General features: G+C 39.0%; 1 protein-coding gene across 6 annotated transcripts in view; it reads left to right on the forward strand.

Moving 5' to 3' along the window:
- Positions 1–6,001: 6,001 nt before the first annotated feature.
- Positions 6,002–15,428, forward strand: part of CCDC141 (coiled-coil domain containing 141) — a 216,661-nt gene continuing 207,234 nt past the window's right edge. For all 6 annotated transcript variants that reach the window (XR_010341447.1, XM_064373291.1, XM_064373289.1 and 3 more), the window contains exons 1-3: positions 6,002–6,345; positions 8,060–8,292; positions 10,656–10,778. Coding sequence is in view for 5 of the 6 variants with exons in the window: in XM_064373291.1 (XP_064229361.1) it covers positions 8,191–8,292; positions 10,656–10,778 (225 nt within the window). In the remaining variant the exon portion in view is untranslated. The remainder of the gene's footprint in view (positions 6,346–8,059; positions 8,293–10,655; positions 10,779–15,428) is intronic.

A 15,428-nucleotide genomic window follows, 5' to 3' on the forward strand; every position in this document is an offset into this window, starting at 1 on the left:
AATATTCTTTAAATTTGGCCAAGTTTTGTTTTATTTTCTTTGCTACTTATAGAAGGGAAACTTGCTAGATATAGGAGTTGCTTGTTTATAATTATTCTTCCAGAACTTATGGAGAAGCTGATGATTTATATGTCATTTAATTATAAGGAAATCTATGAAATTCAACTGCCAGTAGGAGTCAAGATATTTTGGACATGTCATTCTTCTTAAGGAAAACCTAAATGTCCATAAAGAAACATCCCAAAGCAGCAATGTGTTGGCATTTGTGGATTAGGTCCTGTGGAATTCATCCTACTTCCTGATCCAGTCTTTTCTTCACAAATAGTTTTTAACAATGTTAAGCCAATGATGTCATTTCTTGGGTGAAAAGTCTGCAGTACTTTTCTATCTCAGAATTAAATCCAAAGTCCCTCCCTAGGCTTAACAGTAAGATTATCACATACAAATGTGATCATCATCATGCAAATGGGATTCCTCTGCAAATGAAGAGAACCTTAGGAGCAATTATTCCAGTGCAACAGGTGTAAAACACAGTTGTCCCCAAGGAAACCAGGACCTAGAGGTACCTACCTAGATGGCCTTAGATGAACTGTCATCCCTCCCTCTCATATCTCATGTTCTATCACTGTCTCCTCTCTGTCCTCAATTAGCTCCAGCCACAACAACCTACGGAATGCTTTTCAAATATAACAAGCATGCCTGAAATGTTCTTCCCCGAGGTATCTATGCAGGTCTTGCTCTTTTCATTTACCCCAGGTGTCTACTCAAATCTCATTTATTGAAGAGACCTTTTCTGGTGCCCCCTAAAATGCATCCCTTTTCCTCTGTTCACTCTCTCTACCTTACCCTGCCTGATTTTTCTTCATAGTACTTATTACATCCTGGTATATAATATATGTACTTTTTTATTGTTTATTTTCTTCCCTTTTTTTGTGAGACAAGGTCTCATTCTGTCACCTAGCCTAGAGTGCAGTGCCATGATCCTGACTCACCACAGCCTTGACCTTCTGGGCTCAAACAATCCTCCCTCCCCAGCCTCCAGAGTAGCTGGAACTACAGGTGTGCATCACCATGCTCCGCTAATTTTTAATTTTTTTGGTAGAAATGGGGATCTCATTATGTAGCCCAGGATGTTCTCAAACTCCTGGCCTCAAGTAACTGTCCCATCTTGGCCTCCCAAGGTGTTGTGCTTACAAGTGTGAGCCACTGTACCTGGTTTTTATTTTCTAACTGGGTATGTCTCCCTAACCAGAAGGCGAGCTCCATCCATGGATGAACTTTGTTTTCTTTATTACTGTGTTCCTGCCATTTAGAACAGTGCCTAGCACCGACTACATGTTTAATCATATTTGATAAATAAACAAATGAGTGCATGCATGGAAGAATAAGTTGCTATTTAGAATTGGAGGCATCTTTAAGGGGAAAGAGCAACTTCCATTTACTTTTGGATGGCAGTTAAGTAAGAATGCTTGTATTCCAAGAAATAAGTGAGAAGTATCAGAAGGAGACTGATCAAGGTGGCTCACACCTGTAATCCCAGCACTTTGGAAGGCCAAGGCAGGTGGATCACTTGAGGTCAGGAGTTCCAGACCAGCCTGGCCAATATGGTGAAACCCTGTCTCTACTAAAAATACAAAAAAAATAGCCAGGCATGGTGGCATACGCCTGTAGTCCCAGCTACTCGGGGGGCTGAGGCAGGAGAATTGCTTGAACCCGGGAAGCAGAGGTCTGCAGTGATCCGAGATCACGCCATTGCACTCCAGCCTGGGTGACAGAGCGAGATGCCATCTAAAAAAAAAAAAAGTACCAGGAGGAGCATTACATTATATGAAGAATGAGTTGGGAAAAATTTTGGCCAATGTGAACGATGAAGGTAGTCTAGAAATGATGACTCACTGAAATATTTTTACATCTGATTGCGGTGAAGTAACTTATACCCTGATAATGCATATTTTATGCCTTTTCAACATGTTAAATCCATTCAGATTGCCTACCTCGTGTTTTAATTCAACTTAATTTTAAAAACTCCTTTCAGATTTTGTGCTAGCCACTAGATTTAAGAAATCCCTTAACAGATGATGTCATTTTTTGAACAATAATATATACCTATCAGACCATCACCTATGTGCCAGGCATTATCTTTAGTGTTTTTAAGTATTATTTCATTTAATCTTCCCAACGTATTATATGGTGTAGGCATTCCCATTATCCCCAGTTCACAACGAGGAAACTGAAACATAGATTGAGACGGTCTGATTTCAGAGCCCATCAACTTTGTCATATTATGCAACTTGTTTGTTTTTATTGTTGTAATCACTACTCATTTATTATTCCCACAAATTTCTGTATTCCAATAGAAATATTTTAATAGAATTCCCTGATTTCCCTGGCAGATTATAAATTAACCTTCTGTTATTCAGTCTACTTAAACCACTACCAGTTGTTTTTCTCTTAGCTTTTATGACAGTGTGTTTTTATCTTGGTTATTTATTTCACTGCTAATGGTTTATCTTTTCTCACTGAAATATCAGCTTTTTGAGGGTAGGAACTTCTTTGTTTTGCTCACTGCTGTATTATCAATGCAAAAATGCCTGGTATATAGCAAATGCTCAGTGACTACTGGCTGCATAAATACTGAATAAATGAGTTATGTTAATTAGATGTATCCTTTTTCTATATGACTCATGTGAGTCAGTCAACCAATGTTTATAAGCACCAATTCTGTGCCTAGCACCATGCTCCATAGATGGACTTAACAAATGCCAAGTTTTCTTCCAAGCACTTTATGTAAAGCAGCTCTTAATCTCTACAGTAACTCTATGAGATGATTGGCAAAGGTCCAAAAAATGTTAGGACATGGCTCCTTTCCAGAAGGAGCTTCAAATAAAGTTGAGAAATAATAACAGTGAGAGTAAAACAATTAGAAAATGATAGAAGCTTATAATACAAGTGTATTAGGCCATTCTCTCTTTGCTATAAAGAAATACCTGAGACTGGGTAATTTATGAGAAAAGAGGTTTAATTGGCTCACGTTCTGTAGGCCGTACAGAAAGCATAAGCAGCATCTGCTTCTGAGAGGCCTCACAAAGCATCCAATCATGGCGGAAGGCAGGGGGAGCAGGCAGGTCACATGGCGAAAGCAGGAACAAGAGAGCGAAGGAGGAGGTGCCACACACATTTAAATGATCAGATCTCGCAAGAACTCACTATCATGAGAACTTTACCAAGGCAGATGATGCTAAACCATTCCTGAGAAAGCCATCCCTATGATCTAATCACCTCCCACAAGACCCCACCTCCAACATTGGAGATTACCTTTCAATATGAGATTTGGGTGAGGACAAACATCCAAATTATATCAACAAGCATTTAATTATTACATTTTGAGTTACAATTATGTTTTTAAGAAAGAAGAATATAGGTAGATATTTTAAATTTTAAAAGAAGTTGATACTTCATCTTGGCCTCAAAGATGGGAGGAATTTGAACACATGAAAGGAAGAAGGGAATGATATTCCTGGATAGAACAACTGAATTAAGGTAGAGAACAAGAATGACCTTTGGGGTCTGAGAATAATGGTATACCAGGCCAGTCGGCCTGGTAAGGAGAGGCCAGCCATAGATAGGTTTGAAACCTAGGCAGAAAAAGGTGGACCAGAGGAGACTGGAATTGATGAATCACTGTGTGTGAATATATGTGTGCGTGTGTGTGTATCATTTGTAAAATTAAAGAAATTTTTTTTTCTAGCCTTATTATGTAGATTAAATGGGATAAAGAGTGTAAAGCACTTATCCCATTTCCTGGCCTGTATTAAGCAGTCACTAATTAGTAACCATTATTACTATATTAATCATAACAGCAGAGAAGATCTGCCTTGAATTAAAAAAAAATTATTTTTATATGTATAAATTTATGGGCCACAAGTGTAATTTTGTTAAATGCATAGAGTGTATAGTGGTAAAGTCAGGACTTTTAGGTTATCCATCACCCAAATAAAATACATTGTGCCCAATAGATGATTTCCCATCATCTATCCACTCCTGCCCCCTCGCCTGGACAAGTTTTTGTTGTCTATCATTTCACTCCCTATGCCCATGTGTACATATTATTTGGCTCCTACTTATAAGTGGTTTTCTGGTCTGACTTGCTTCACTTAAAGTAATTTGCCTTGAATTTTTAATTTGGATAAATAGACTTATTCTGGGTTATCTATACCAGGTCTACCTAATTTGTCTTTACACAGCTGAATATAGTTTAACCAATAATACTATTGATGAAGATAAATACCTATGATCTTACATAAAAATGATCAGACCCCACATATACTCCAGCAAAGAAAATGTGTTATTTTAATGGCATCACCATTGACAGAGTTAAAAATAATCACATGAAAAACTTTTCAGACTAAAATGTGCTATTTGCAACTCTACAGAATCCAGTTACAGTGTTATGATTCCCTATGGAAGATATTTCACTAAAACTCAGTTGTTATAAAAACAGGCATTTCCCAGAGGGCTAAACAGAGAAGGCATAATAACCTCTGCAAGCTCTTCTATAAACTTCAAAGGTATGAGAATGCCAGAAGGTTTTTGTTTTACTTTGTTTCGGGGTTTTTGGTGATGACAGAGGAGGCAGAGTATAAATAAAATGTAACTCAAGAAACTTTCAGTTCTTTAACATTAAAAAATCCATCTTAGTGTACTGATATCGTTAGTACAATGTATTCCACGCTAACTGTTCTTCAAGCTGTTTGTACAAGTTAATGGTGCAACCTATAATTAAATATTATTCTAGATGAAGAAAATGAAGTCAAAGTTTTAAATAAGCTAGATGTGGATGGAGAAGTCTGAGCTGCAGGGCTTCTGTAGAAGGACTAAAACATTTAGGAGGAAAGAAAAGAGGAACAGAAAGCAAAAACAGAGGAGAAAAACGTGATTCGAGTCCTTTGAAGATTTTAGAGTCAAGAGTTTGAATTTTAAAATAAAATAGAAGCCAGTTAAATTCATGTACGCATTTTGCATTATTGCTTATGTTCACCAACTCAGAAAACATTTCCTTTGTGCAACAGCCTGGACCTGCTCCGTCTAATTAACAGAAAGAAAGGTCATACACACACACAGAAAGGCACTACTTTTGTTGCTTCATAGCTGGGTTAATCTTTTAACAGAGTCTTATATTTTTCTAATTCCCTTTGCCCTTAAACCTTGGCATTAACCAGACTTCTAGCCATGTGTTCTCTCTTCTTCATCTCCCTTCTCCTTTTCCCTCTGTTTGGGCCTGCAATTCCAGACATTCCATGCTACCTTCCACACCCCTTACACAATCATCCATCTTAACTCGGGCTTTGTGGCCAGAACCACTCTTACTTACCCCGTGGTCTTTGCAGCCTGCTGCCAAAAACACTTTCCCACCTTTGATGGACTTCATGCAACTTGTGACACACAGAGTTTCTAGCAATAGAATTAACTTTGGGTGAAAGTGCATTGAGGTTTTTTGTTTGCTTTTTGGCTTTTTTGAGACAGGCCTCACTCTGTCACTCATGCTGGAGTTCAGTAGCGCTATCATAGCTCACTGCAGCCTCCAACTTCTGGGCTCAAGGTGAGGGAGGAGAATACAGACTGGAGAGTTCGTGCTGACTTTTTAAAGCTAAATTAAGGAAAAACACCAAGGTTGAGGGGCAGGGAATCTGAGGTCAATTTGTGCTAACTTCCCAAAGCTGGATCAAAAGGAAAACACCTAGGTCTGGGGGCAAGGCACCTAAGGCCAATTAACAGCAACTTCCAGAAGTTAAACCAAAAGGAAAAACCCCTTCTACCCACACAGGGTAGCAAAGATCAAAGGCTACTCTCGTGCAACCCTCCCCCTTCGATGGAAAAGGAGCGTGCCCTGGATTGGCTGCAGGCCAGGTGTGGGCCATTCCTTCATCTGCATTGGGCGTCAATTCACAGCAGCCTTTAATTAGCCATTCAGATAAGGTGTAGCCACTAGAGGCCTCAAAAGGAGTACTTAAAACCCAGAAAACTTTGTAACTGGGGTAAGGTTTGTTCTTGGGTTCTTGCCGCTTTTAAAATGAAGAAACTGAGGCCAGCACGAAAAAAATCCAATGCGAAGGAATGTATTTAGGCTCCCGGGTGAGGTGCTGCGGTCCGGACAGGAGGGGCCGGAGAAGTCGCACGGACTCCTCTCAGGCAGGGGACTAAAGGAGCACGGAGCACGTCACCAGGCATGGTTGATTTTTAAATTATCTAGACTCAGGCTCAAGCGACCCTCCTGCCTTGGCCTCCCAAAGTGCTGAAATTACAGGTGTGAGCCACCATTCCCGGCCTGCACTGAGTATTTTGAGGGTAAGTCACTATTTGCCGTTCCAGTTGGCAAAGTACACAATGACAAGCTATGCTCCTTGGGCATTTTAGTTTACAGTTTAGATATTGTGAGACACAAGTGTCAACTCTTGCTTTTTCTTGAGGACAATTAGCTAAAAACTAGTTGTGAACAGTTCGTTTTGGTTTGTTTGGATCATTTGCTCAAGTGGAAAAAGGAGCCTGCCTTCAACCTTCCAGGTCAGTTACCTCTCTGCAAGCTCTCCAGCCCTCCCATAAAATGAAACCGTTTGCAGTAGTTGCTACCTCATAGCTTGCTTGGCACCTGCTTTCCTGAGCTTGCTCCAATTGATGCCTTCAGGGGTCAGGTGAAGTTCGCGTTGCATAGGGACTGGGATCTAGGCATGGTCTCCATCTCACTGGGGCAGCAGACAGATACTGAGCACAGAGAACCTGGGTGGTGGCTGCACAGCAGCAAAGCAGCCATGACATGCTCTTGGAAACAGAAATAATTGTTGAACACTGAAGTATATGTAAAAGTACTTTTTCCCTTTGAATCAAGAATATGATCATGAACCTTAGCAAAACAAAGCAATGGTGCTAACTCAGTCTTCTAAACATTGGCCTGAACCTGAACCTACTATTAAATTGGGCTAAAATGTTTGCACAGCAAGCCGATTCATTAAAACTGTTCATTGCTATATTCTCTGTTCTGGCTTTGTCCCAGAGATTTCCAATGATTCCAGCAGCTTTGGAGTTAGTAACTCTGATAGTTTGCATCTGACTTCTGACCTAAACTTTAGTGTTATTTTCAGCTGTTCTTTGATAGGGAATCCAACAGCTGCTGTTTAATACCACAGACAACTTGTGACACAGGCTGAGTTTCTAGCAATAGGATTAATCTACCAATGTGGGGCTCTGATTTGAAGCTGGTCATAATTTTCCTGCACAGGAGGTGGGGTTAGGGAATGAAAATCAAGCCTGAAATATAGTGTTTTCCTTTTTGTTTTTTTTAATTGCAGCAATATATATATATCGTAATAACCTTTAACCAAACAAAAAACATTTTCTTGCTGCAACCAAATTAAGGCAAAAGCAAAGTATTTCGCTTTCTCATGGTATTGATAACTGAGCTTGAAAACCCTGCTTCATGGAGTAGAATAGTCACAAAGAAAATCTGAAATGATAGCTATCTATTCATAAATGCTGGTTGAAATATTTAAAAAAATATCCCTAAGAAATCTGAGGCTCTGAGATAATGTGGCTATTCCATGTAAACTTCATTTGGCAAAAAGCAGTTCTAGAAAAGCAGATTAATCTAAAAATGGGTTTTAAGCAATTTGAGAGTTAATCCCAAAACAAATACCCAAACCTTCTTAAAGTACACTTGTGGTAGTTTTCTTTGCATGAGAGAGATTTCAAAACTCTTCAAAAGATTGATATCCAGGTCAATGACTTACTAGTTTCAAAGTCCATGTTTATAATTGCATAGTTTCGGTGGCAAAACTAATTTGGGTTGTCAGGATGTAATTTTTTTTTCCATTTCTTATCAAACATCAGCTGATAGGGAAAGAGCTTGAAACTGTCCTCCACATTTAAGATAACAGCAAAAATAACAGGCACTTAGTGTTACCATACTAGGGGTGTGGCAATTTGCTTTCGTTCGCTCCTCTCTTTCTCTCACGATAAACTCAATGGGGTTGTCTATTTTTAACCTCCTGTTCTTTCCTTTTGGCAGGGTGATCAGTGTGAGCTGAGCTCTTTCCCTGAATGAATCTAAGTAACCCTGGTGGTTGCCTTCTGAAATGACCAGCAGACACGCAACTGTCCAGAGGCTGCCCAAAGTATAAACTCTGGTTCTAAAGTACCATGTCCAGCCAAGGAAGTCCTGGTGTGGAGTTTTCTACGACAACAGTCAGTTCAGTCGCTGTGCAGGCTGGGGACTCCAAAATCGTTATAGCTGTCATAAAGGTAAGCTAACAACTTCCTTTTTTTCTGTGTGGCTGTGGGCTTCTAGCTGTGTGCTGAAAACCCTAAAGAACATTCCATGCAGTCAGCAGGACAAAGCATAGAGAAGATAATGCAGCCAGCACTCTTACTGCTTTCTTATATCGGCTACTAAGAGAAACCTCTAAGTTTCAGCAATTACCAGAGAATCTCTTTCCTTTCAGTCAGCAAGAAAGCATCTATAGCAGCTTGATTTAAGAAAGAAAGGAAGAGAGAGAGAAAGAAAGAACCTCTAGCATATACTATCAATTTGGTCTTTAAAAGTAAGGCATTGGTGATTGGAAGTTCGTGATTGCCTGAGTAAAAAGTCCAATGGACCCGTGAACTGCTTGTGATTTTTGAGAGTGGATGTGATGGAGGTGGGAGGAGGCAGGTCCTGACCGACAGTGGGAGGGCACTGTTTTAAGCGTGAGAGAACTCAGAAAACACCTAGTAAAGGGCTCTGACATGTGCCCTTTGCAAGACTGGTTTTGTCATGGTAAAAACACTACTAAATCCTTGTCCAGTAATGAAGACCCTGCAAGGAAAGGTACAAAAGGTTTGTGCCAAATTTGCTCTTAACAGCAGGAAGTAGAGGCCACTTAGGGTTTATGATTACTGCATGTTTATGATGAGCCATTTGCCCATTTGCAAAGATGGCCACACATCTTCAGGTTGAAGAAGACATCCATGATTTTATTCTCCATGGAAATGCCCTGCAAAAACCTCTCAAGCACTAGGCTTGGGCATTAGATGATGTTCCACCTAAATAATTCAGTGTTTAATGAAGGGAAACCTGGCAAACAAGCTGGTGGCCGCAAACCGGTTACTTTCAGGTCCCCACCAGGCTTAACTGAATGACTTTTCTGGCCTTTTGTTAGAGCATGGACAATAAGCCATGTTTAATTTAACTTAATTGCTGTGAATTTTATGGTAATGTGAAAATTCACCTGACGTTGAGCAAAAGGATTCACTATAGAAGGACAGAATGGAAAGTGTTCCTACCCAGGTGGATTTTCTGGTTTTGTGAGACTTATCTCCCACGTGAACCAGACCTCTGCTGACTTCCTCATCCTCCCATCTTGTCATAGTCCTGGAGTGCGGATGAAAAGAAGCCTGATGCAGAAGTCGTGCAAACAGATCACTTGCATGGGATTAATGATACTTTGAGTAACTGCAGATTTCAGCAATGAGGGAAAGGAGGCAAACTCACTATTTCTCAAAAAGTTAACTTTTCATTTCCTCAAATACGAAACATTCTTGGAGCAGAAGGAGGAGTAATATTAGAAGATAAATTACAGAAAAATCAGAGGTAGATTGAACACAAAAAATTACACTGGAAAATTACACTGGAAGCTCTTATTTTAATTGAATTATATTTCTAAGAATGTTCCGTCAGTACCCCCTCCTCAGCTCTCTTACTCTTCTGCCATATCCATACAAAATACACCCCAAGCAATTCAGAGTAGAGAGTCCATTTTAATGGAATAGAAGTGCCTGTGTCTGATCTATAGTGACTTTCCAAACGTCTCAGGGGACTGATTATATTCTAAAATAGAAACACATTTTTCTAATTTCTCTTTGGTAATTCATCTATCTAGATGCACAGGCCTGTTAGTGGTTCCTTTTGCTTAATGAGTTGTTGCTTCTTAGAAAAGCAATTCCTCAGGAAATGCAATGACAAATTATGTCTTAGAGCAGTGTAAATCTTGTGTGGAAAGCAAGTTGAGTGTGCTCAAATGGCAGTTGTCACAGGCATCTAATTTTGTGAATATTGTCCTACATACTTTAATGAATATTCAGCAACTAAGGTTGGAAAACAGTATATTTTACCTTTGAAATAAGATGAAAATCTATTCCTTCACCTGATATTTATTATTTTCAGCTAAACCAGCAAGGCCGATGTAAAGACATTAATTAACCTAAATTGCATATACAAAAACTTTCCCCTGTGGTGAAATTTGCATCCTACTTTCCCAAGTGGAATTTCACTGTTTTCATGCAGTTCAGTTTTGTGAGTGAGAGAGGATACAGTTGTGTAAATTCTTCTGTAACTTTGTAATATTCAGTAATACATAATCCATTGTATGTTTTCCTCATTTGGGAATTTTTAACTTAAATCCAATATGCCAAGAGAGAATAATTTATCCTAAGAATAAAAAAGAAAAGGCAGGGCATGGATTTATACTAGATCTGCTATGTTTCAAATTAAGTAAGCCCATCCCTATGGAAATAATAAAGTGTTTACAGTATAACTGGAAATTTGGAAGATATATTAAAAATGAGAAGGGTGAAGAGGAAGAAACAAGAGGAACTAAAAGTGCATTTTATTTCATTTTTATTTTTAGTGCGGCAAATGGGTACAACTTCAACTGGCTGAATCACAGCCCAATCTTCTAGAAATTGGCAGCAGTCAGGATGAAACCAAAAAACTTCTTCGTGATCATGAACTTCTTTTGGCCAAGCTCAAGGTAAGATACTAAGATGTGAAGCAGAAACAAAACTAAAGAGAAATAAAATACTGTTTCTTACACTTCTTGATTCCTCTGCTGTTACTGGCCTAGGGCCACTTTAATATGGTATCAGGCAGATAATGGGAAAATCAGTAGTTATTTATGAACAAACAGTGTCAGAGAGAAGGAACAAGATTTTTAAAAAATTTTCCCTAATGTGATAGAAAATATGGAGTGATAATATTTTCCCCGTGGAGAAATAAGTAATTTTTTTTTCCTGGCTGGCTCAATGGAAAAAACTCCATCATTTTTTCATTTCATGCATTACACCATCAAGTCACAAAAACAGATCCACAATTTCTATTGTTAATAATACCTGCCGGTAAAAATAATTTAGAAGACTTTTTCCCTCTGTTGGACTATTAAAAATATCTGAGTCTGTGCTTAGTATTAAAAGTTCTTGAAACCAAATAATACTTTTAGTAAAACCAGACATATTGTTCCACATATGTTGAGAGTATTTAGTTAGAAATCTAAAAGTAGCATTGGTTTGAGATTGTCAGATAAAGACCAGGTAAGATCAGGGCCAGCTATATAATTTGTAAGACCCAGGGCAAATAAAAATGTGGGGCCTCTTGTTCAAAAAGCAGGGAAAAGCTTTCTCTTGATGTGTCATGGTGTTTTTTATTCACTACTTAATGTCTGGCTCCTTCATGTTTAAGGAAAGTACAGACCCTCACAGGTGCATGGCTTCACCCATGACTCAGTGCAAAGGACATGAGCCTGACCCCACCCTTCTCCAGCTGCACATTGGCCACAGCTCCAACTATAGGAGGTGGCAAGTTACTGAATGGGGACTGTCCTGAGGAGCAGCCAACTGTCCTGTCTGCTCCTCAGCCCCATTCCGTAACTGTTGCCACCTCCTATACCCAGGAGATAGGACCACATGTCTGATGAGGTGCCAAGCTTTCAGCACTTGCTCTGTTGTCCCATTGGACTTTATTTGCAAAACAAATTTAAAGAATTTCAACATAGGAACAGATACAACATTAAGCCCTAAATCGTGTTCCATTCTGAGGAACCTCTGAGGGAGCCAGCCCTGTGAATGATAACCTCATAGACAAATGAAATGTCTTCACTAAGATCAAAGAGATTTAATGAGGATTCAGAGGACTGCAAAGACAGGATGCTCTGCATTTTTAGTACTTTAATGTTACTGTCTTCTTTGTACACCTAGGCTGAAATTCATACTTGCTTTCTAGAGTTAGAAGCAGATTTGATCTGCATCTGATATATAGACAGTGGTTTTCTGCTTGGGCAGTGGTAAAAGTAATTGAGTAAATGAAACCAAGAAGTTGAAGAAAGAATTAGTATTAACAAGAAGGCCCTTACAATGCAGAATTTATTCTCGTTTTGACAGCTCCTTACTCTGGGATCTAGATTGTCTTGCAAAGCAGAAAATCCTAGTTATTGCTAAGTCTTTTGTAGGTAGAAAAACCCCATTACGATGTGAAAGAGTATTGAACCAGGAATCAAAACACCCATTGTTTAGCTCAAATTACATCACAAACTAGTGTGATTTGGTCAACAACTCAAGGTCTTCCTGCTACACAAAAAGCTATGTAAACTTGTCACGAATCCCCAATTCGATGAACTGTAGAAACACAATACTTCATTGAAGTTTCTGTGTATTCCCAGAAGTTTGCTTTCTTATGATGTCTTGTGTCCCCAGCTCCTTTGTATGCACCTGCCAACTATTTTTGCTGAAGCTAACCTGATCTTGAAACTACATTTTTCCCCCAATTTCCACTAATAATTCATGCTCAGCCACCATTTCCCAGTCCACTGATAAATTGTGGGTAGTGTTGGTTGAGCTCACATCAGTTTGCAACTCTTGGAAAAACCTCACTTCTCCCTTCATCCCTTTTCCATCCAGGACTACAAAAGGGAAATGCCTTCTAAGATGCAGCAGTTCAGCTCCTGCCTCCTACCCTGTGCTCAGATTTGCATACCTGAATCCATCTAGTTTTCCTGTAGTATAGTTTAAAGTTGGATAGAGTGATGCCTCCACAATCATTGTTTTGCTTAAGATTGCCTTGGTAATTCAGGCTCTTTTTTGGTTCCATATGAATTTTAAAATAGTTTTTTCTAATACCGTGAGGAATGTCAATGGTAGTTTAATGAGAACAGTATTGAATCTATAAATTGCTTTGGTCAATATGGCCATTTTTACGATATTGATTCTTCCTATCAACGAGCATGAAGTGTTCTTCCATTTGTTTGTGTCATCTCTGATTTCTTTGAGCAGTGGTTTTTAGTTTCCCTTAAAGAGGTCCTTCACTTTTCTTGTTAGTTGTATTTCTAGATATTTTATTCTTTTTGTGGCAGTTGTGAATGGGAGGTTATTTGTAATTTGGCTCTTGACTTGCCCGTTGTTGGTGTGTAGGAATGCTAGTGATTTTTGCACATTGATTTTTGTATCCTGAGACTTTGCTGAAGATGCTTATTAGCTTCAGAAGCTTTTTGGCTGAGACGATGGGGATTTTCCTGTATTCTTAGGTATAGGATCATGTCATCTGCAAAGATAGTTGTACTTCCTCTCTTCCTATTTGAGTGTCCTTCATTTTTTTCTCTTGCCTGATTGCCCTGGCTGCAACTTCCAATACTATGTTGAATAGGAGTGGTGAGAGAGGGCATCCTTGTCTTGTGCTGGTGTGCAAGAGGAATGCTTCCAGCTTTTGCACATTCAGTATAATATTGGCTGTGGGTTTGCCATATATGGCTCTTGTTATTTTGAGGTATGTTCCCTCAATACCTAGTATATTCAGAGTTTTTAACATGAAGCGATATTGAATTTTATCAAAGGCCTTTTGTGTGTCTATTGAGATAATCATGTGGTTTTTGTCTTTAGTTCTGTTTATGTGATGAATCACATTAATTGATTTGCATATGGTTGAACTTGCATCTGGGGAATGAAGCCTGCTTCATTGTGGTGGATGAGCTTTTTGATGTGCTGCTAGATTTGATTTGCTAGTATTTGGTTGAAGATTTTTGCATCCATGTTCATCAAGGCCTGAAGTTTTCTTTTTTTGTTGTATCTCTGCCAGGTTTTGGCATCAGGATGATGCTGGCTTCATAGAATAAGTTAGGTAGGAGTCCCTCCTTTTCAATTTTTTGGAAATAGTTTCAGTAGGAATGGTATCAGCTCTTCTTTATGCCTCTGATAGAATTCGACTGTGAATCCATCTGGTCCTGGGCTTTTTTTGGTTGGCAGGCTATTTATTACTGCCTCAATTTCAGAACTCATTATTGGTCTATTCAGGGATTTAGTTGCTTCCTGGTTCAGTCTTGGGAGGGTGCATGTATCCAGGAATTCTTTTTTCTAGATTTTCTAGCTTATGTGCATAGAGGTGTCTATAATATTCTCTGATGCTTGTTTTTATTTCTGTTGGGTCAGTGGTAATATCCCTCTTATCATTTTGGATTGTGTTTATTTAATTCTTCTGTCTTTTCTTCTTGTTGAACTGAACTTTTTACCTTTATGCAATGCTCTTGTCTTTTTCAGTCTTTGTTGGTTTAAGTTTGTTTTGTCAGAAACTAGGAATGCAACTCTTGCTTTTTCTGTTTTCCTATTGCTTGGTAAATTTTCCTCCATTCCATTATTTTGAGCCTATGTGTATCTTTGCATGTGAGATGGTCTCTTGAACACAGCATACCAATGGGTCTTGGGTCTTTATCCAGCTTGCCATTCTGTGTCTTTTAATTGGAGCATTTCCATTTCTATTTAAGCTTAGTATTGTTATATGTGGATTTAATCTTGTCATCATGATGCTAGCTGGTTATTTGGCAAAACAAAAAACCCCATTAAATAATGGGCAAAGGACATGAACAGTCACGTCTCAAAAGACATACATGTAGCCAACAAACATATGAAAAAAAGCTCACCATCACTGATCATTAGAAAAATGTAAATCAAAACCACAATGAGATACCATCTCACACCAATAGGAATGGCTATTAGGAAGAAGTCAAAAAAAAAAAAAAAACCCAACAGATGCTGGCAAGGTTGTGGGGGAAACAGGAATGCTTCAGGAATGCTTTTACCATGCTGGTATGGGTGTAAATTAGTTGAATCATTGTGAAATTATGGAAGACAGTGTGGCATTTCCTCAAAGACCTAGAGGCGGAAATACCATTCAACCCATCAATCCCATTACTAGGTATATACCCAAAGGAATGTAAATCATCCTGTTATAAAGTTATCTGCATAAGTATGTTGATTGCAGCACTATTCACAATAGCTTAGACATGGAATCAACCTAAATGCCTATCAATGATAGACTGGATAAAGAAAATGTGGCACATGCATACCGTGGAATATGATACAGCCATAAAAAAGAATGAAATCATGTCCTTTGCAGGGACATAGAAGGAGCTGGAGGTCATTATCCTTAGCAAATTAACTCACACAGAAAACCAAATATCACATGTTCTCACTTATAAGTGGGAGCTTAATGATGAGACCACATGGACACAGTGGGGAGAACAACACACATTGGTGCCTGTCAGAGGGTGGGGGGGTGGAGGAGGGAAAGCATCAGGAAGAATGGCTAATAGATGCTGGGCTTAATACCTGGGTAATGGGATGATTTGTGCAGCAAACCACCA

This window comes from Aotus nancymaae, unplaced genomic scaffold (assembly GCF_030222135.1).
Source record: "Aotus nancymaae isolate 86718 unplaced genomic scaffold, 86718_ANA_hifiasm-v0.15.2.pri h1tg000008l, whole genome shotgun sequence".
Lineage (NCBI taxonomy): Eukaryota > Metazoa > Chordata > Mammalia > Primates > Aotidae > Aotus > Aotus nancymaae.